General features: G+C 41.3%; 1 protein-coding gene across 2 annotated transcripts in view; it reads right to left on the bottom strand.

Annotated features, from left to right (window-relative positions):
- Positions 1–22,562, bottom strand: part of FNDC3B (fibronectin type III domain containing 3B) — a 356,356-nt gene that overhangs the window by 14,240 nt on the left and 319,554 nt on the right. For both annotated transcript variants that reach the window (XM_040248765.1, XM_040248772.1), the window contains exons 23-24: positions 15,500–15,712; positions 1,515–1,681 (exon numbers count right to left, since the gene is read on the bottom strand). In XM_040248765.1, the coding sequence (XP_040104699.1) occupies positions 1,515–1,681; positions 15,500–15,712 (380 nt within the window). The remainder of the gene's footprint in view (positions 1–1,514; positions 1,682–15,499; positions 15,713–22,562) is intronic.

Raw genomic sequence — 22,562 nt, 5'->3', positions numbered from 1 at the left:
TGGTAGGAACTCCTGTTACAGCCAAGCGGCAAAGCCACACCAAAGTGCCAGGGCGTTTAATACCCAAGTGACCCAGCAAGTCTACGTCCATTTACATCAGTATCTTAGTCACATGAAGAAGTCAAAGAGCTTCTGGACCACTGAGGGGCAGGGGAGCACGGGGAAAGCATTTACCATAGAGCACCCTGCAAGGGGGCTTCCGTGGTGCCTCAGTGGTAAAGAATTTGCCTGCCAGTGCAGAAGACGTGGGTTCTACCCCTAGCTCAGGAAGATCCCCTGGAGTAAGAAATGGCAACCCGCTCCAGTATTCTTGCATGGGAAGTCCCATCAACAGAGGAGCCTGGCAGGCTACAGTCCATGGAGTTGCAAAGAGTTGGACATAACTGATTCTAAGCGATTCTAAGTTACCCTGCAAGGTGCTATGGGAACCTTAACAGAATGTGAGTCAGACCCTGACTCAGGCCCTGGAGGCCCCACACCCTCCTGTAATGCACTCCATGTCCTGGTGTATCTGATACAGCTCTTTGTGTGGAAGCAGGTGATTCAAATGGCCTAGCTCTTGGGGTCAAATACTTAACTTGTACTCACTGCCTAGCACCTCAAATAACAGAGCCAACCCTCACTTGACCCCATGTAAAACCTGGTTCAAGTGGGCTGCTGGTCTGTCTGTCAGCCTCAGAGTCATTTTGGGCAGCAGCTGGATAAAGCAAAGAGGGAGGTACTGGGGAGGGGAGGGTGCAGACTCAAGAGTCCTAGAGGGGCTGGACCTGGGCCCAGCACTGGTGAGAAGGGATGAGCCAGCTTTGCCCTGTTGCTGTCTGCCTGGTGGGTCTGCTGTGCAGAGGCAGTACTCTGTGGCTGAAAGCGGGAGATGAGGACTGAGCAGATCTGGTGGAGGGAGACCTTGAGTGGAACTGGCTTTTGCTCACTCCCTGATCCCATGAAGTGGGCAGAAAGTCAACCAGTCATTCACAAACCTCAAGACAAATACCCCAGGAGATGAGGACAGCTTAGTGCTGCAGCTTTCCCATGAGAGCTGTGGGCTGGAGGGAAGGCGGGGATGCCGCCCTTGTTAGCCTCTCATCTACACACCAAGGGCATCCAAAGATGCGGATCAACTGTTGAAGGGAGGTACTCAAACCTCTGTGGTAAACTCCATGGGCATTTCACCACCAGCAATTCACCTGCATTCCTAACCCAACATCTGTCACTCTGGTCTCTTTCTTCCCTCTGTCCATCTATCTCCTGTGGGGATAAGACTGCCTCACTGTTGTTTGTGATAATAATTTATGTGTACTCAAGAGAAGTCACACCAGTACGTCATCTCCTTTAAGGCCTCTCATTCCCCCTGTAGAACCTATTTCCCAATCTTCTCTTTTAGAAAGTTCTTTTGATTCTATCTGGCTGAGATGAGAAATATTAGGAGAGCATATTTAAGGTCAGAATTGAGTCTCCTACACTAAATCCCAACATCTCCTCATAGAATAGCACACTGAAATACATGGTCTACAAACCTTTGATGGTGGGGGGGACACTCTTGGTTGTGCTGAAGGTGTAGGTTTCTGAGAAGGGCCCTTCCCCAGCCTCACTGGCTGCCTGGATTCTGAAGGAGTAGCATGTGAATTCCGTCAACCTCTGGACCTTATAGGTGTGGCTGGGTCCTCTGTAGATTGAAATAAACCTAGAGAGAGGAACAGCATCCATTAGCCACCTGAACTTTTATTAGTGACAAGAAATTAACTATGATACAAACATGCAACAGATTAGGCCAACTTGATAAATGCTTTTCGTAGCATCTGAATAATCAATCAGTTGCTATGTTATAGTTAAGTTTAATATCTAATATATGTCTACATAAAAGAGAAATACACACATTGAGGTACTCCTATGTTGGGTGCATAGATATTTACAATTGTTACGTCTTCCTCTTGGAATGGTCCCCTGATCATCATTAAGTGTCCTTCCTTATCTCTTGTAATATTCTTTAGGGTCTATTTTGTCTGATATGAGGATTGATACTCCACCTTTCTTTTGCTTGCCATTTGCATGGAATATACTTTTCTATCCTCTCACTTTCAGTCTGTATGTGTCTTGAGGTCTGAAGTGGGTTTCTTGTAGACAGCATATATATGGGTCTTGTTTTTGTATCCATTTAGCCAGCCTGTGTCTTTTGGTTTAAGCATTTAATTCATTTCCATTTAAAGTAATTATTGATATAAATGTTCTTATTGCCATTTCCTTAAATGTTTGGGGTTGATTTTGTAGATCTTTTTTCTTCTCTTATATTTCTTGACTATATAAGTCCCTGTAACATTTGTTGTAAAGCTGGTTTGGTGGTACTGAATTCTCTTAACTTTTGCTTGTCTGAAAAGCTTTTTTACTACTCCATCAGTTTTGAATGAGATCCTTGCTGGGTACAGTAATCTTGGTTGTAGAATTTTCCCTCAGTACTTTAAATAAATCCTGCCATTGCCTTCTGGCCTGCAGAGTTTCTGCTGAAAGATCAACTGTTAAACATATGGGGTTTCCCTTGTATGTTACTTGTTGCTTTTCCCTTGCTGCTTTTAATATTCTTTGTGTTTAGTCTTTGTTAGTTTGATTAGTATGTGTCTTGGTGTGTTTCTCCTTGGGTTTATCCTATATAGACTCTTTGAGCCTCTTGGACTTGATTGACCATTTCCTTTTCCATGTTGGGGAAATTTTCAACTATAATCTCTCATCAAAAAGTCTACAGATAGTGAGTGCTTGAGAGGGCATGTGTGTGTGGTGGGGAGGGCGCTCTGGCACTGCTGGTGGGAATGTAAGCTGATGCAGCCACTGTGGAGGATGGTGTGGAGATTCCTTGAAGAACGGGGAATGGAGCTGCCACGTGGCTCAGTGGTCCCACTCCTGGGCCCACAACCTGAGGAAACCAAGACTGAAAAAGACACATGCATCCCACTGTTCACTGGAGCACTGTTTGCAATAGCTAGAACATGGAGGCAACGTGGATGTCCACTGACAGATGAATGGACGGAGAGGTTGTAGTGCATATACACTATGGAATATTACTCAGCCATAAAAAGGAACATCTTTGAGTCACTTCTAATGAGGTGGATGAATCCAGAACCTATTATATAGTGAAGTGAGTCAGAAAGAGAAAAATAAATGTTGTGTTCTAATGCATATATACAGAATCTAGAAAAATGGTACTGATGAATTTATTTATAGGGCAGCAATGGAGAAACAGACAGAGAGAATAGACTTATGGACATGGGGAGAGGGGAGGAGAGGGTGAGCTGTATGGCAAGAGTAACATGGAAACTTACATTACCATATGTAAAATAGATAGCCAATGGGAATTTACTGTATGGCTCAGGAAACTCAAACAGGGGCTCTGTATCAACCTAGAGGGGTGGGATGGGGAAGGAGATGGGAGGGAGAATCAAAAGGGAGGGGACATATGTATGCCTATGGCTGATTCATGTTGAGGCTTGACCAAAAACAAAAAAATTGTGTAAAGCAACTATCCTTCAACAAAAAAATAAATACAAATTTAAGAACATATAAAGCTTAGAATGAGATTCCTTTAATTATGGTATAGATTCTAGAAACATCAGTTCATGCTTTTACTTACTGATAAAAACAAATTTCAGATTTTTCATAAGGTAATACTATATAATCTGATATGTTAATCACCTTCTACTATGTACTAGGCAATGAAGTTAATGTTAACTGGGCACCTGAGAAATACCATGTCCTCTTTACCAGAATTTTCTAAATAACTGAGGTTTAACTAGAAAATCCTTTCAATTTTAGCCTTTATCTTCCCAAGAGTTTTCAAAGCCCCTTTCTCAAACTAGAAAGATGACATTTAAGACTACACATCTTTGAGGAAATCTGTAAAAAAGAACAATTTTGCTCGGAATCATCCATCAGGCTAATCAAAATAACAGAAAAACAGCACAGGCGAGCTGGCCAGTTTAGACTGGCAGCTTATGGATCCTTCTCCCATCTGAATCAGGACTATTTTGTACTTTTCTGCTAAATAATTTTTCCATAACACAGGCATAGAAGGCATGAAAAAAACAAGCCTTACATTTTAAGTGTTTTCCCCAGGGTCTTAGAAAATTAAAAATTTCACAATGAAACTGATTGCTTAGAACTAAAATATAACGTTACCACTTTCCTTTCTATAGTTAACTGTACACCTGTGGAAATATATAACTTCCCAAAGTTATCCAGGATCTTTAGTAGATTCGGAACCTGAATCTGCTGGCCTGACGACACTCTGAAAACTGCCAAGGGAGTTAATCCAATCACAATGCCTTGTTCCTACACAGGCCAATTCTCTCCCACTTTCCAGCGCTTTGTCCCAGCACCTGGGGACAATGCACTGTCTTCAAATACTGCCCGGAGTCAGTCAGCGGGACAATCACACACAATTCAAAATGTCTCTTTCACTGATTTGGCCTGAGGGTAGGCAGAATTTATGCATTCATTTAGCACGCAGTTCTTGCCATCTGTTGTGTGTCAAGCTGTGTATTCAAAGATTAATTAGACGAAATCCCTGTGAACTAGTTGGTCTGGTGTGTGGGCAGGGTTTTCTGAAGGAGAGCAGCAGCTTTTCCACGTGCTAGAGAACATGCCCTCCAGATGGATGGATGGACAGATACAGAAATTAAGCAGCTTTTTTTTTTTTCCTTACAAAACCTATCAGAGTTAATACTTATCTTCAAGTACCCATGCATTAATTAGCCTTTGCAGTGGAGTTTCTGAGCCCTAGTCATTTCACCTGTTTAATGTTCCTTCTGCTTTGCTGTGTAAAGAAGCACGTTTTACTGAAGAATGAACATTTTTAATTTCAGGAAGAGACAGAGTCCAGGCTGAAACCCATAAATACCATGGTAACCTACTCAGTGTACCTAACAACATCACCACTTTAATGAAGATACCCCTTGCTAATGCTAGAGGCAAACAGCTATTTATTAACTCAGCCTCACTCAGGCTAGAATCTCTAACTGGAGTAATTGCCCTTAATTATACCACAAAATGGAAGTCACAGTTTGAGAGGGAGAAATGTTGCATCTTCACTATAAACTTGCAATACAGCCTGGTTTTTAAAGGAGTTTCGAGAGGATGACCAGCAGCAAGTGCTGCTTCCCTGCCCATTCCTGGCCCTGAGGAGGGTATTTTCTTTTGAAATAAGTTCAATAAATCTACATAGGCAGCAGCACTCGCATTCACAAAGAAATTTACTGAAGCAGAGTCAGTACTCTAATTTTGTAGTATAATCTGAACTGAGCAAATAGCATATTTTCTAATATTTCAATTTTCAAATTCATCAGAATCTGCCAGTTTTAGAATAGCTATTTTGTTCCTTTTTCTTGTTTTGCTGGCGTACCACAGCATTTTATTAATCTTTTAAAAATGCAGTCCAATTTAGAAAAAGCATGCGGAACAGGTGATGAAAATGAAAAACTTTACAATTTTGCCATTAGAGTGCTTGTTTGCATCGAGGGACAGTGCAATGAAGCTAATGACAGAACCTACCTCATGGAGCTGTTGTGAGGTTTAAATGGGTTAATACAAGGGACTTCCTTGGTGGCTCAGATGGTAAGGCGCCTACCTACAATGCAGGAGACCTGGGTTCAATCCCTGGGTCAGGAAGATCTCCTGGAGAAGGCAATGGCACCCCACTCCAGTATTCTTGCCTGGGAAATCCCATGGATGGAGTAGCCTGGTAGGCTACAGTCCGTGGAGTTGCAAAGAGTCAGACATGACTGATCTGGACCAGTAATAACCAGGCAGTGTGTGTTACAGTCATTTTGTAATGCTGAGAAGACAGCTAACCCTGACGTTACTTTCTTTCCTCCTGGGTGAAGGCTCAGCTGCGTGGGGAGAGGCTGCCCTGCACACACTGGTCGTTTACCCTCACCCACCAGACCGGTTAGTAAAGTGTGGGCAAGATGGCGGGATTCAGTGTGAAAGCTCAGTAAGAGCCCCAGACCCTACAGAGTAGGCTTCAAGCAAGTATCTGTTGATCCTAAGCCTTCTGTATGTGCTGACAGTGACTTCTCTTTCAAACAATAAAGACCAACCAAAACAAAAGCACACAAGCCAACACACACACAAAACGATCCCTCTTTCACCCCAATTCTGTATTTTCTATCACCCCAAGCGGCAGGAGAAGAACGAACCTTCTTCAGAGCCAGCGCTTTATAGCCAGTTGCATAGTGGCCTCTCTGGGTGGTTCCCTAGGTTAACACCCTATGGCTAGAACCACTCAAGGAGAGATTAAAAATATCCATCAAATATTTGTTTTACCAAGACCAACTTACTTTTAAAATCCATTAGTAAGTAAGCCAGAGGCCTTTGGTGATAGAATTAAGCATGCTACACATCCCAAGACACAGTGATCGAAGACTCCACATTTTACACCAACCAAGGACTCAGAGTGAGGCTTTGCCCTGAGGAGGAGGACAGCGGCTGTCCGGGTGTCCCAGGGGCACCTCCCCGCCTTACGTTTAGAGCGCTCAGGGCCAGTGTTGGGATCCCACGTGCGCATGCACCACCAGCCCTGGAACGTGAGCCACAGCCAGAGGCCCTCCTGTCGTCTAGAAGGACCTGACCCATATCATGCCACAGTGCATCACCCGAAGCCCTAGAAAAGATCGTCTCTGCCATGAGAAGTCATCGGGGAAGGGGGAGGACCTAGGGCAGCTGGAGTGCCGACCTCACCAGCAGGAGCTGCTGAAACTCTGAGACCTCAATCCCCTGACGAGAGACGCACTATGTGGGGAGTCCACGTTCCCCTGGGGCATATCTTGGTCTCTACTGCCCGGTGAAGACTGGGCCACCCTTCACTTCTCCCCTCCCCCTCTCCCCCCTTGTTGGTCTCACGGGAAGGGGCAGGGGACTTGGACCCAGCAAGACTAGCCACGAGTCTCAGCCCTGCCCCTTACTGCCAAACCATTTGCCCCTTAATCTTATTTCTCTATCTGCAAAACAGGAACAGTATTCACCTAATAGGTTGTTTTGAGAGTCAACTGTGGAAATGTGGGTAAAAAGCTTAGCACTGAGCCCAACATACAGTAAGAGTTAAACACAAGGAGCCCAGTGGCTCCAGACCCTGTACCATGAGTGCCACCAACCATCCCAGTCAGGGCAAGGTACCCTGAGGACCACCGTGGCTCTCAACTCCCACCACACAGGCTATTCTCCAGGTGGCTGGGGCTACCACCAGTCCATGTCCCAGCAGGAAGAGGTCCATCTGAACTTGTGATGCTTGGCTGCATCTGTTACGGCTTGCGCAAGATGTAGAACACTCACCATCCCCCACTGCCCCCCGCCCTCCGCCACTGAATGGTAACCAGGGAGTTTGCATGAAATTTGCACTGCTTATTATATCACATGAATGCTTCTGTGCTACAGAAACACAAGATATTATACACATACACACACATTTACATACGTAACAGGTGGCATGGTTTCTAGAATGTAGTTCATGCTGAATAAAGTCACTGAGTAATTTTAGTATCAGTTCAGGCCACAGGGGCCCCTGGTGATATCACAGCTCCTTAAAGGTCTCCCTGGAGCCCTGGGCTTACACTGGCAGTGCCTCTGAGAGGTCTTCTGCTCCACCCTCAACTCCCGATGCCCATGGCCTTTGGAAGCATCAGTCCCATGACCTAGGGTTCCTGTGAAGGCCAAGTAAGAGGACAGGAATAGAAACACCCTGGGGCTCCACTGTGGTTGCTCCCCCACTGGTGCAGGGACTGAGGGCACAATGAGTAATATCAATCTTTGTAGACAGACTTGAGTTTGAGTTCAACAGCCTGATGATCTTCACCAATGTAAGCCAAGTAAACTGTTTTCTCCTGTGTAAAATGGGTACTACAGTAGTGCCGACCCCCTTAGAGGGTTGTTATGAGAATTAAATGGGAAAATGCAGAGAGAACTCACTACAAATTGCCTAGCACCTATGAGTGCTTGATAAATATTAGTGGTTATTGTTTATAATACTATTAATAACAAAGCAGCAAGGTTCATGGATGATTTACCTCCTTTCTCAACACTGGAGAAGTCTGGAGGGCACCCCCCTCACCCACATTCCTTAGGCTTCCTGGAGCTGGTGGGAAAACTGCATGTAAATACCATCACCCTGTCCTGGGGAAGCCAGGCTGAGAATCGCTGATGACAACAGTTGAAAACGGAGCAGTGGCTGCTACAGAAATGCTGGCCATTAATGGAAATTTGGGCATTTTTACTTAGGGAAAGGAGAAACGAAATGCTCTCGTGTACTAAAACAGATACTTACTTGGAAGGGGAAACATAAACATGGCAGGTTTGGTGGGTCACTGGGAGTTTATGGTTTAAATAAATTCTATATGGCTCTGCCCCCAACTGGCTTTAGCTTTGACTATGTCTTCTTGAAACTAAACCCTCTGATGACCACACACACACGTGGGTTTCAATGCTGGTAATTTAGCAGTGATTGAAAAAAACATTTTACATATTTAAAAATACAGAACGAATATGCCTCTATTCTGCTTGCCTGTCTGAGTACTCCATGGTAGATATGACGAGGTACAAAGACCTTGGCCCCAATGCAGAGCCTGTTACCATCATGATGAACAGATCAAAGCTCTCCAGTCCACTTCTAGACACTTGGGATAACAACTGTCTTATTCACCTGGCAGGAATTTACTGAGATCCAAATGAAAGGATCAAGAAAATCATATAATTTGTTATTAAACATATATTATGAAGGCAAAACAACAGATTTTTGACATTTTCAAGGAATTCTTTCAATCTCAGCATTTTAGGCTTTAATATTGCAAAAGATGACTTTTTTGCACCGAAGTGCAACTGACAAAAAAAATGCAGACATATTACATTTTTATGTGCTTATTTTAAATCATTTCAGAGGAAAATGATATACAAATAATTTAATTTTAAAATCTGTTTCCTTAAAACAGTTTTGTTTAAAAAAAATCCAAGAATTCTCTGGATGGCATATAACAAGTTCATAGTAGAAAATAGGTAATCCTGAGGTTTCTGTGTTTACTTTCTTGTTGCTATCAGCACACTGAAGGCTAACAGCAGCTCATTAATATGAACTCAAAATGATCTAACCTGCTGACCTAAAATGGCCTGTGGTCCACAAATGACTGCAAATGGCAATTTCGAAATATCACAAATTAACAGGTGCTAGTAAGCTCAATGCAGCTATATTTCTTAGCAATGCCATGCCATTACCTTCATTTTTTCTTAATTTCTCTGGATTGGTTGAGTGTGTTTGTGTGCATTCCCTACATTACTGAAGTTATCTTCGGGATGGAGGATGTTCAAAACAGGAATGAATAGTATGTGCCCTCACTCCAGCAAGAACACAGAGTCCCACCATTTCTATGCAGAAGCAGATGGCAGCAGGTGGTACCAAGTAGGGACACCTGAGGCAAGGAAGGTTCTTTTCCCAAGCTGGTTCTTACGTTGCTGAGAGTGCCAGTTTGGAGACTGAACACTCAAGTGCCAAGAGTGATTTCCAAAAGACCAATGAGGAAAGGCATTAATTTCCTAACCCTCATGTTCCCAGCTCCACATGGACCTTTTGGGTTATGAGTAACCAGACTGCAATACATTTTGGTTATGCTTCTTTTCTAAGAAGTAAAATGTCACTATAGCTACTGAAATTCTGTACATAGAATAAGACTATCTGCATCTTTTTGTCCACACTGCATTTGATATATATCAAAAAAGAAATTTACTTATATTCAAAGCAAGGATGACTAGAATCTCTAAGGACCACCTGAGAACTTTGAAACTCTTCTCTTACTTTGCTTTCTAATATGGGCAGGGAATCTCATCTTCAAGCGTATTCTTCTCAGTCTTCCAGATTTTTATTAGTCTACTTTTATTTTAGAGGCCTTGCCTCAATCCTATCTCATTTAGGAAAAAATGAAATGGAAAATGCTATCTACTTCCATTCTGCTACTTATTTTTTAAATAGAAATTCGATTCTTAAATAGAAGAAAAAACTGTAGTCTGAATTTTACTTCTGGTGCAAGTAAGATCTCAAATAGTTCATTTATTACCCTTCACCTCAGGCTGTGCTTAGAACATTTCAGCCTGAAACAAAATAAACTAGTAATATTTTTCATTTTGCGTGATGAATTTTTATGCGCCCTTTTAAAGAAATAAAAATTCCCCCTCCCCCACCTCATCAGTCAGGGACTGAAGACAGGTATCACTAGCTTCATTTTGTAAATGGAAAAACTAAGGCCAAAAGAAGTTAAGGGACATGCCTCTAGTCATTTAGAAATTTAGTAACGGATGTGGGGTTACAACAGAGAATTGACATCCCTGTCCAGAACTACAACTGCCTTCCGGTGACTGAAGGTTATAAAAATGCCATTTACCCAGCAAGGATGGTCGTGTGAATCGGAGACTGATCCAGAGAAGCAAAAGGAAATGAACACCAAAGGTCTTTTGTAGGCCCTGAGTTAGTTAACATCTATTTCATTTAATTCAACAACATTCTCTGAGAAATACAAGCAGGAGTTTGTTCTATAATAGGCATGCGCTCATTCCCGGAGTGCTCATATTCTGTGGCCACTTTTATTTGTTGCCTAGTGTGTATTTTTTTACGGTTTCTTCATGCAGGTTACTTTTTGTCCCTAACAGTGAATTGGCAATTATACTGCACACATTACAAACCACCCCCAATTTTGCTGGCTAACGGGAAAAGTGTCATGGGCACAAGGGCTGATTTAAATGGAGAACAAGTGGCAATTATCCAATTCTATTAGAGCCCTCTCTCCAATCCCCACTTGGCTGGAGCCTTGCTTTAAAATACATTGGGTGTCTGAGTAACCTGAACAACTGATTAACCATAAATGCATTCCTGGAACTTAAGTTCCTCTTGCCTCAGTGCTGTGTATAATTATCAGGAACAGGGTCCCACAGGGTCAGGATGAGAGTTAGCATCAACTCAAATTCTGTTAGGGCAGCATCAACATTTTGTTTCAGTAACACAGACAGATGCTGCTTCAAAATCATCATTACAACATTATACTCTTAAAATGCATGAGCTGATATTGTTATTCTAATCCCTGTATTAGGTTAATGCAGCATTATGAAAATGTTTACTTTTGGATATATATTTTTCTTGCATATAAAGAAAACAAAGACATTTGGATCTATGCTAGATCTGTTAAGAATAACAGAATTAATCACTCTATAGCCAAACTAACATAATTTTTGTTTTTCTGTTGAAATTAAATAAAATCTCTTGTGTTATCTGCTTGTTTTTTCACATTAATTTATTTCCTCAGCAAGATAAGCTCCTTATAGGCAGGCTACCTACCTCACAAGACCTAGCACACTGTAGTAATTTTTAAAAAGTTGATGATTGAGTGATCATAATCTAAGTGCTAGGGATAAACTTAGTCCTGCTTTGAGGCTGCTGCATAAATATATAATCAGTGATCTTGGACTGGGAACCTTGTGGGTCAAAATCTTGAGTATGTGGGAAACAAATGTCTTGTTCAAGGGGAAAAACTTTCCACACAGGAAGTCCCAGTGAGCTGGATGAATTCTAGGTGGACTTACCTTGAAGCAAGGATTTGGGCAAGGTGCCCTATAGTAGTGAAAGTTGCTCAGTCGTGTCTGACTCTTTGTGACCCCATCGACTACATACAGTCCATGGAATTTTCCAGGCCAGAATACTGGAGCGCGTAGACATTCCACCTTGTCCAGGGGATCTTCCCAAACCAGAGATCGAACCCAGGTCTCCCACATTGCAGGTGGATTCTTTACCAGCTGAGCCACCAGGGAAGCCCTTATTTACATGAAGCAGCCCAAAGTTTAAAAAAAAAAATCCACGTGTAAAAGTACCAGAATAGAACGCCATTTACACGAAGATCTAGGTAGGACATTCTGTTTCCTAAGGATTATAGCTTTGGTTTCCACCCAATCCTGAGTCCTTCTCGCTGGTCTCCATCCTGAAGCTCTCCAGCATGAGGTTATATGGATTGATACTCTTTTAAGACTCGTCCAGCCTGTTACCTTCTGAATAAGCCCTCTCTGTTCAATTTTCGGCCTAAAGCATATGCCATTCTCCCACCTTCCCTCACACTCTGTGCTTATGTCAGTCTTTCAGCCTTTCACACTATGACCTGCTGTCTCTTCTACCTATGCCCACTAGACTGTGATCTATTCAAGAACTAAATAATGCTGATAAATGCCTGGCACTTTGTAGGTGCTCGATAAATAGTAGTGCCTTTTCGAGGGTTTGAAAATACATTTTTGGCCAAACAGTATACTTAGAAATCTCTGGGCCATGTCAGATTTTTTTGATTGTGAGCTCTATAAATTAAACATAATAAACCAGCACATCATAGATGCAAAACCTTAAGGATTTTGGCCATTAAGTGGTCATTCTTAAGGAATGTTAGTATCTTTCTTCTTATTTATCAAAAGTAGAAGCTAAAACATGAAGAAAAAAAGAGAACATTCTCTAATCATTTACAAAAGACACCTTTTTGAATTGGATTTAACTCACAAAGAATCTACAGAGATTCACGGCTTTAAGGTGAAAAAGGTGGAAGTTTTTCTGGACTAGAGTTCAGCTTCTGGTTCAACTCCTTTATTTTATGGATATGGAAAACTCGGGAGCAATAGTTTAGCAGCTGAAATCAACTCAACTCTTTAATCTGACAATTACCAAGCACGGCGTTATACATTTTCATTGTTCTGCTGCTGCTTCATGTTTAAAGACTCAGATTACTTGCATTGGCTACCAAGGACAGTGGTAAAACTCAGACACTGTGGCACTCCTTCCAAATGCCCACAGTAACTGGTAAGCCAGGCAAACATGGGAAAAGAAATATTTTGAGAGCTGACAGCTAAGTAAGTACACGAACACCACAAACTCTGGTTCTCATCTTGGCCACAGAAGGATATATGATATTTTTGCCACATCTATAACAGAAACTAATTGGTGGTTAATGAAATCAGTACAGGTGCTAAAGAATGTGAACACTTTTCCCAAAAGCCACAACTAGAAACCACTCTAGCAACCACAATTTCAATTAAAAAGACAGCTGTCATTTTGGAAGAAAATGCTGTTCCTTTCACTGGATAGGCCATATCCAAGTTTTAAATAACTTCAAGGGGAGCAGAATTGACAAAGACCTAAGTACAAGTATTATGATCTATCCAATGCCAAGTGTTTCTCCCTAATCTTCAGTAGTCAAGAGCCAAAGTCAAAGGCTTGGAGTCATGGGACCATTCATGACAACAGTTCCGTTTCAAGACAGCAAGGAAGGTCATCTTCAGACTCAAATTAGGCCGCGTTTCACCCTTTTAAATCCCAGGAAAATAATTCCACAAATAAAATGAGAATTTATTACGTTCTCTATCCCCATCACTTTGATAACTTCTGAGAACACTGACAAATCTAATTTAGAAAAAGATAAATCTGGCCTCTAGCTCATAAAAATAAGAAAAATACTACTCCTAATGGTGAGTTTTCTTAAACTGCCATTTAAATTTAGATGAGTCATTTATTTAACAAGCCAGGTTTTTTTCCTTTTTTTATGAGAGAAGAGCATGGATTGATTACGAGGGTTTGCACTCTTTCCTGTCTGACATTTTCAGATGCCTCACAACAGTATTCTTCTTTGGACCAGCACTCACAGAGGCTTTGTTCTAAGCATCTGTACGGTTCTCTCTACAAGGTCCCTCAGGTTGCTGCCTTGCATAGGACAGGGCTGCAGCACACTGGGGACAGTGCAGAGCTGTCAATCTCCCCATATTCTTGGAGGTAACAGCAGAGGCAGCTCCACAGGGAGGTCAGGAGGTGCTGGCTCAGATCCCAATTCTGCCTCCAGCTTCCACAGTGATTCGGAAATTTGCTTTTTTTCTAAATAGTACAACTAGAAGGTATTCTCTAAGGAAGGTTCTCAGGACCACCAGTGTAAGCCAAAAGCCCAGGAAAAAAGACTCATTTACAGATTTCCCCAAATGCTAGCTTAATATATTTATCATGATTTCTGTTAGTCCATAGTTCCTCTTCTTGCCAGTAAGGTTGAGGAGTCTCCTGCCAATAAAATAATGAGCCTGTGAAAAATGCATCCAAAAGCACATGGCATGGTAAGATGAATGATCTTGTCTGCAAATGAATATGAATTTGATCTCTAATGAATCTCCCCAGAAGAAGCTTACTTTTTCTGTTCTTTCTATACTAGGATTCATTTCCTAAAGGATGATCGCTTTTTGCTCTAAGTCAAACTATTGTGTTTTCTAGGTCTTTCAATGTCAAGTTCAAACGTGGCCTGTTTCACAAAGCTGTTCCTGTTCTTTGCAACCAGAGAGTCTCTGCACTTTACACCCTATGTCTGCCCACTTCAAACTCCCAGAGCACTTTTCTCCAATTCTACTAGTGTTCTCTGACGATGTGTAGGTTGCTATCATGCTCCTGGAGACGGGGCAGGGCCTTCCTTTTGTTCTTGGTCTCCACTGAGGACCCACCTTGCAACAATGCCCTCCACACAGCGGGACTCCACTGAGCGCACCTGAATCAAAGGACTCAAGTGCGGAGCAGAGGTGGAGGTTGGAAGGGGTCTGAAAAAGAACCAGGTCCCCACATGAAAGAGCAGGGTACCATGAAGCATTAAGGGGAAATGACAGAGACGCTTCCACATACCCTGATTCTTGCTTCAGCAGCTGTGTGCAGGAAGGGGCAGCATGTCTACCCCAAAAGGCTGTCTTGGTTGTATGGTAATTTCCCACCTCCTTCAAGCTGAGACTCTTGTTTGAACTTTTGGTAACAGAACTTTCTGTCATTAACTTTTGCTCCACAACTGAATTATTCCTAAATACAGGTCAGCTGCCCATCTTCTGATCGGCCATTCTCAGAGGAAATGAAGTTAGGTTAAATAAATACTATGTGAAAGGCTGGATATGATTTCTGTCACCAAGAGTGTTTCCTGAGTATGGAATCTTATAAAGAAACTCCTATTTGCTCTAGTTAATTTGATATTATGTTGCACTGCCCATAGTTACAGAGCACAGTCCCCATCTGTACATCACCACAGCTATTTCAGACTGGTAAACATGTTTGTCCTGATGGTTACTGAATATTTAAAAGAGGTTAACATCCCTTCCTGAGTCTTATTTCCCTCTGCACTCATGACTAATCTAACACTATTACACAGCAGGGACTTGAATTTGACCGTTTTCCTTTCAGAGAACTTCTCTCCATTTTTCTGGCTTTATGAAAGGAAAACAAACAAACAAACATGTATTTATCATCTATAGGGAAATCAGGATCATTAGATTCTTAATTTAGAAAATTCCAAGTGGGGAATACAACTTTGAGTATAAAGTACAGAACCCAAATACTAGGAAGTCTTTCAACAGGGCGAGGAGTGTTTCGGAGGCCAAAAGAACTGGGAAGACTTCATCCCATAAGCCAAAGTCATGGATTTTTCGGATGAACCCCTAAGCCCCTCACCTCTTGTTTCTGTCCTCCAGCTGCAGTGTGTACACCATATCATCAGCAGTGTGCATCTTGGCGTTACTGTCTCCCCATTTCAGCTTCAGGCTCTGAGGCCCCGCAGCAGCACATTCGAGCCTAGGAGGCAAGGGTGGTAACGGCCGAGTTTTTGCTTTAATGAACTGACTAAATGGTCCAGCTCCAATTTCATTTATGGCCTGAATTCTGATCCTGAAAAAAAAATCACAAACACAGGCTTAAGAACCAGTGATTCTTCATTTGAAATCAACAGTGGATGTCATATTTCTTACTTGCTCCTATAAAGCAGTATCATGGAATAAAAGAAAACCAGCTAAAATAATCAATACAAACAGAAATGGGTGGCTCAGAAGACACATTATCTTTTCCATTCCAAAACCAACAGCCCAAAACAGCACATTAGCAAGATATTCCTTAGTTCTTTAATGAAAAAGAAAAAAAAAAGGATCCTTGTTCAAGGGAACATATACTAAAGACTTTCATATTTTATTCTGGCCACCCTTTAGCTGCCTCATCAGTTTTGGAAGTAAGTAAAGCTATAAACAGTAGAGTGAAGTCGCTTAGTCGTGTCTGACTCTTTGCGACCCCGTGGACTGTAGCCCACCAGGCTCCTCCTCCATGGGATTCTCCAGGCAAGAATACTGGAGTGGGTTGCCATTTCCTTCTCCAGGGGATCTTCCCGACCCAGGGATCGAACCCAGGTCTCCTGCATTGCAGGCAGATGCTTTAACCTAATGAAATTATAAATGAAAGAGGATAACAAGAGAGTCTTCTTCAGATTTTGATAAAAAGGACAACAGCTCTTCGATAGTGCATTTTTCCTTCTCTGTCTCCAGCCTCACCCAACAATCTCTGCTAGTCTCTAACCAACACTGAGTGTGCAGACACTGCTGGTAACAGAGTGTCACTCAGAAGTGTAGAAATCTTAACTGGATGCTTACTATGTGCAGTGTTATGGGTAATAAAGATACATTAACACTGCTCTCATGGTCAAGGAACTGAAAATCAAACAAAATGTGTCTTCCCAGGTGGTTCAGTGGTAAAGAATCTGCCTGCCAATGCAAGAAGATGCAGGATTGATCCTTAGGTTGGGAAGATCCCCTGGAGGAGGCCATGGCAACCCATACCAGTACTCTTCCCTGGAGAACCCCATGGACAGAAGAGCCTGGTGGGCTACAGTCCACGGGGTTGCAGAGTTGGACATGACTGAGCATGCATACGTATATAATACAATATCCCATCATCATTCTCATTTTTCTTGTTCTTCGGCTTGCTTACTGATTAACTGAAAAATTTCTCCAAGGTCATCAGACAACACATTGATGGCACTGCCCCATCTTCATCCTCTACACCCCTTGCTGCAGTAGGTACATGTTACTGAAGCTTGTTTCCTCCTGGCACTGGGGGGGCCTGCAGATGCCTGCAGAGGCCTTCCTCCTGCACTTCTGAGTAAAGGTCTCAAACAAGCCCCCATCCCACTCTCTCTGCTCTTCCTCTCAGCATCTCCACAGCTTCATCCACATGAGACCTTTCTCAGATCTGCCCCTCCTCCATCTCTTCATGCCTCATTACTCGGCCTCCAGTGGAAACTTCCACCCAGAGCCCTTGCTAGGTACACAAGCATTTTATTTATCTGAACGAGCAGTGTGGTATCACTAGTTCTAAAAGTTTCAACATTTAAACCTGATGTGAGTTTGAAACAGTGTTTCAAAACACATGATATTAAAAAATACAGTCAAAGAGAAATTCTCAGGAAACAGATCAGTTTAAACTATTCTTATAATTTAGTTTTATGTACATCTGTCTCACAGCAATTACTGCTTATATTTAAATAGAAAATATCATTACATATTACAATACCTAAATCCATCATATGACCACAAATGAACCTTAATTCTTCAAATTTAAAATTATATAAATTCAGCAAGTCAATTTAATAATGTCTGTAAATTGTTGAGAAGGTAAAAACAATAGATTGGTTCCAGGTGAGATGTAGTAAGCACACACTACCCTGTTTCTCCCACTGAATGGGGCTATTAAACCTGGACAAAATAAATAAAGCAGCCATCTAAGAAGTGCAAAAAGGAAATACCAACTAAAGCATTTGGGGAAGAAGTTAAGCTATCACCAAACCAGCAGTGAATTTACCATTTTTCCCCCTCCATCATCCCCTGGCTTGGACTCAATATAGTCTGAAATCCAGGGAATTCCTCTTTTTTTTTTTTTTTTCTTTTCTTTTCTGCACTGTCTTATTCCTCAGCTCTTAGCCAATTCCATCAATTAACAGCATAAAGAAGAAAAACCGCATGATCACATCCATCCACTGATACAGAAAAAGCATTTCATGAAATCCAACATATATTCATAACAAAAATTCTTGGCAGACTAGGTATAGAAGGAAACCTTCTCAACCTGAAAGGGGCACTTACAGAAAGGGGCACCTACAGCCAACATTACACTTAATAGTCAAAGACTAACTGGGAGATCAGAACAAAGCAGAGATGCCTACTTTCACCACTGCTATTTAACATTAGGCACAAGATCCACTCGGTGGGGGTGGGGTGGGGGAAAGACAGAGATGGTAGGTAAATAAACGTCAAGACACAGATGGGACTACTTAAGACCACCTAAATACAGACATACTGTGGTCATGAACTGGAAAACACTACATAGACAAACAGTCAATTCTCCCAAAACTGATCTATGGATACAATGTAACTGTAATAAAAACCAGCAGGATTCTCCTTAGTTGATATAGATAAGTTGATTCTAAAATTACATGGCAAGGCAAAGGAAGTAAAAAATATTGCTACACAAATCTGAAAAATAATAAAGTTGGAAGAATCACACTACCTGATTTAGGACTTAATATTAAGTTTACTATAAAGTAATCAAGATAGTGTGTTATCAGACAGACACAGACCAACAGAAACAGGCCTGCACAGATATGGCTAATTGATTTCCAACAAATTTGCAAAATTAATTCAATAAAGAAAGAACTGTCTTAACAACTGGTATTGGAACAACTGGATATCAAAACCAAAACTAAATCTCACTGTAAATTTCATTCAAAAGTTAACTCAGAATGGATCATAGATCCTAACAATAGAATGCAAAGTGTAAAACACTTAAGAAGAAAACAGGAGGAAATATGTGCTACCTAGAATTAAAGAATTTTTAGATATGATGTGAAAAGCATGCATACAGAATGCATCTAAGACCTTTCAAAACTTGGCAACAAAACTAAAAAACGGACAAGAGACTGGAACAAACACTCCACTGAAGAGGACATACATGTGGCAAATAGGCACACAAAAATATGTTTAACACCACTAGCCGTTAGGAAAATGCAAATTAAAACAACAATGAGATGCTACTATCTTTCTCCAATAAAGTGGATAAAATTTTAAAATGCTTAATACCATTCTAGCAAGTATAAGTAACAGCTGAAACTCCCATATTTTGCTGCTGAGAATGCAAAATGGTATACAGATACACTGGAAAACAGTTTGCTTAGAAAGTTTCTTATAAACTTTAGCATACATTTATCATATGATCCAGCAATCACACTTCTTGGGCTGTACTCTAGAGAATTAAAACATTTATGTTCACGTAAAAACCTGCACATAAATGTTTATAACAGATCTGTTCATAATCACCCAAAACTGAATGAATACCTGCCTCAGTTTGGAATGCAGCCAAGTTATCTCTGATAAAGGACAGCTCAAATTCTATCACAGTCTCCTTTTCTCAGATTCTATTGAACTAGGGCTTCATCAGGTCTCTCTTAGGTAATGCAATGTGAGTCTCCTGACATAGCATTCAGTTCAATTACTCAGTTGGCCCGACTCTGAGACCCTATAGGCTACAGCGCACCAGGGTTCCCTGTTCATCACCAAACCCAGGCGCTTGCTCAAACTCATGTCCATCGAGTCAGTGATGCCATCCAACCATCTCAGCCTCTGTCGTCCCCTTCGCCTCCTGCCCTCAATGTTCCCAGCATCAGGGTCTTTTCTAGTGAGTCAGTTCTTCACATCAAGTGGCCAAAGAATTGGAGTTTCAGCTTCAGCATCAGTCCTTCCAATGAATGTTCAGGACTGATTTCCTTTAGGATGGACTGGTTCGATCTCCCTGCAGTCCAAGGGACTCTCAAGAGTCTTTTCCAATACCACAGTTCAAAAGCATCAATTCTTTGGCACTCAGCTTTCTTTATAGTCCAACTCTCACATCCATACATGATTAGTGAAAAACCATATTAATATGCTGCCTAGGTTGATCATAGCTTTTCTTCCAAGGAGCAAGTGTCTTTTAATTTCATGGCTGCAGTCACCATCTGCAGTGATTTCGGAGCCCAAGAAAATAGTCTATCACTGTTTCCATTATTTCCCCATCTATTTGCCATGAAGTGATAGGACCAGATGCCATGATCTTAGTTTTCTGAATGCTGAGTTTGAAGCCAACTTTTTCACTCTCCTCTTTCACTTTCATTGAAAGGCTCTCTAGTCCCTCTTCATTTTCTGCCATATGGGTAGTGTCATCTGTATATCTGAGGTTATTGATTATTTCTCCCGGCAATCTTGATTCTAGCTTGTGCTTCATCCAGCCTGGCGTTTTGCAAGATGTACTCTGCGTAAAAGTTAAATAAGCAGGGTGACAAGATACAGCCTTGATGTACTTCTTTCCCAATTTGGAGCCAGTCCGTTGTTCCATGTCTGGTTTTAACTGTTGCTTCTTGACCTGCATACAGATTTTCTCAGGAGTCAGGTAAAGTGGTCTGGTCTTCCCAAATCTTTAAGAATTTTCCATAGTTTGTTGTGATCCACACAGTCAAAGGCTTTGGTGTAGATAATAAAGCAAAAGTAGATGTTTTGCTAGAACTCTCTTGCTTTATCTATGATCCAACAGATGTTGGGAATTTGATCTCTGGTTCTTCTGCCTTTTCTAAATCCAGTCTGAACATATGGAAGTTCTTGGGTCACATACTGTTGAAGGCTTGCTTGGAGAATTTTGAGCATTACATTGCTAGCGTGTGAGATGAGTGCAATTGTGCTGTAGTTTGAACATTCTTTGGCATTGCCTTTCTTTGGGATTGGAATGAAAAGTAATCTTTTCCAGTCCTGTGGCCACTGCTGAGTTTTCCAAATTTGCTGGCATATTACAACACAGTATTGAAAGACTACAATAAACTCTTCTTTGCTTCCTAACAGGAGTCTTGTAAAATAGCTGTATGGTATTAATGTAAGAGTTTTCCCCCCATTATTTGAAAAGAAAGAAATTTTTCTGCAAATAGAGAGGAAAAGTCTTTCCAAAAGATAGTCATCATGGTGGTAGAAATTACTCCTTTTTCCCCTACTGAGGAAAAAGAAATTAAGCTAGACCTTTAAGTCTCAGTCTTTTTCCAATAATAAACAAATCTCCTCACCTACATAGTTTATGTGAATGTCTTTCTACTGTTCAGCGTGCTATTCCTTCCCTTTATTCTGTGCAGAGGTATTCCTAGAGCCCAGAGACCAAGATGCTTCCTACCATCTGCTTGCCCATAGTCCTCCAGAGCCAGGCTCACCTAATATTCAAGGTGATCCTACTGCTTTGCTCCATGCAGCCACAACAGCCCTTGGCTACATCAGGAAGTAAAAGAAAGTGAGGTATAATGGGTTGCTTAAGATTGCTCTTCTGCCCAAGACAAAAAATGAGAGAAGATTTCAATCATGTATAAGAATTAAAAATAGTTTATAACACACAAGTATCAAGACACAGAAAGAAATGTAGATTTAATATTTAATTTCTTTTGTAAATTCATTTTCTTTGCAAGGCCCCTGTAGTATTGTGGTAGGTAGTGGGCTTCTTACATGTGTAGCTCTCTGGCTCTCAGAACTTTTAACTCAAGATGTATTTGGTAAATGAATTGAATATTAGCCATAAATATTCTCACCTATTATTGAGTGGTTTCAAGTATAGTAAAAGGCTTTTCCTAATGTCCACATTTAGGAGATTTTTCCCTTTAAAAAAAAAAAAAATTTAAAGGAACAAAATTTGTTGTTTAGTCAGTTTCCATTTTATCTTCCATATAAACAAGCTTCAGAAACACAAATGAAAATGGTATTTTATTTTCATAAAAGTATATTATAATTTATGCTCATTTTACCTGATAATAAAAGCATACAAGTGGTTTTGCTCTGATGACTTCACTCATTCTGAAGATTTCTATTTAGCACCTCCAGTGTTCCTCCTGAGCAGTGAAGCCTCTGGCTACTCTGCTAATCACTTTGGTGACTGCAGGGAAATTATCTAACACCTGTAAAGTAACAGTTTCCTTCTCTATAAAATGGGAGTGGTAATATATTTGCTGCATTTACGAAGAGGATTACTTATTTAAGATAAGCAATGTGGGAAGCATTTTCTATTTTTTAACTTTTTATACTTCACCATTCAATCAGAAAAGGAATCCAGGTGGCCAAAAGCTCTCTGGTAAACTTTAAAGTGCTAATCTATGGAGTTATTATTTTTATGACTTCCTTTCAGACCGTATTCCTCCCCAACAATGAAGAAAATGTGCTGGGCCCCCACGTGAGACGCACTGCACCGGGCACGTGAGGGCTGTCTGCATTCTAGTTGTATTACTACCACCAGGGCACTTTATTACTTGAGGAATGTGCGGATTCCATCTGTGTTTTTCCTTTCTCTAAATTATTGTCAAGGACCCAACAACAGCTAAAAGGACAGCCTTCTTTTTAAACCGTCCTCAGAAGGTGAGGTAGCAGCTTGGGAACGGGTGAAATGTTAACAATAACCTCTGCAACAACAACATTGAGAACTTGCTCTGTTCAAGGGTCTGTGCTATGGAGTCAGTTGTCCCTTGGTACCCGTGGAGGGCTGGTCTCAGGACCCCCAGTGTTACTAAAATCCATGGATGCTCAAGTCCCATCTATAAAATGGCACAGTTCAGTTGGCCTTCCAGACCACAGATGTGGTCAGATGACTGTTTCTCTTGCTTTTAGAGATGAGGAAACTTCAGTTAAATAACTCAACTTAAATGATACAG

This window comes from Oryx dammah, unplaced genomic scaffold (assembly GCF_014754425.2).
Source record: "Oryx dammah isolate SB20612 unplaced genomic scaffold, SCBI_Odam_1.1 HiC_scaffold_2, whole genome shotgun sequence".
In the NCBI taxonomy this organism is placed as follows: Eukaryota; Metazoa; Chordata; class Mammalia; order Artiodactyla; family Bovidae; genus Oryx; species Oryx dammah.
Note: the sequence above shows the minus strand (reverse complement) of the source record. Positions and strands in the feature narration are given on the sequence as shown.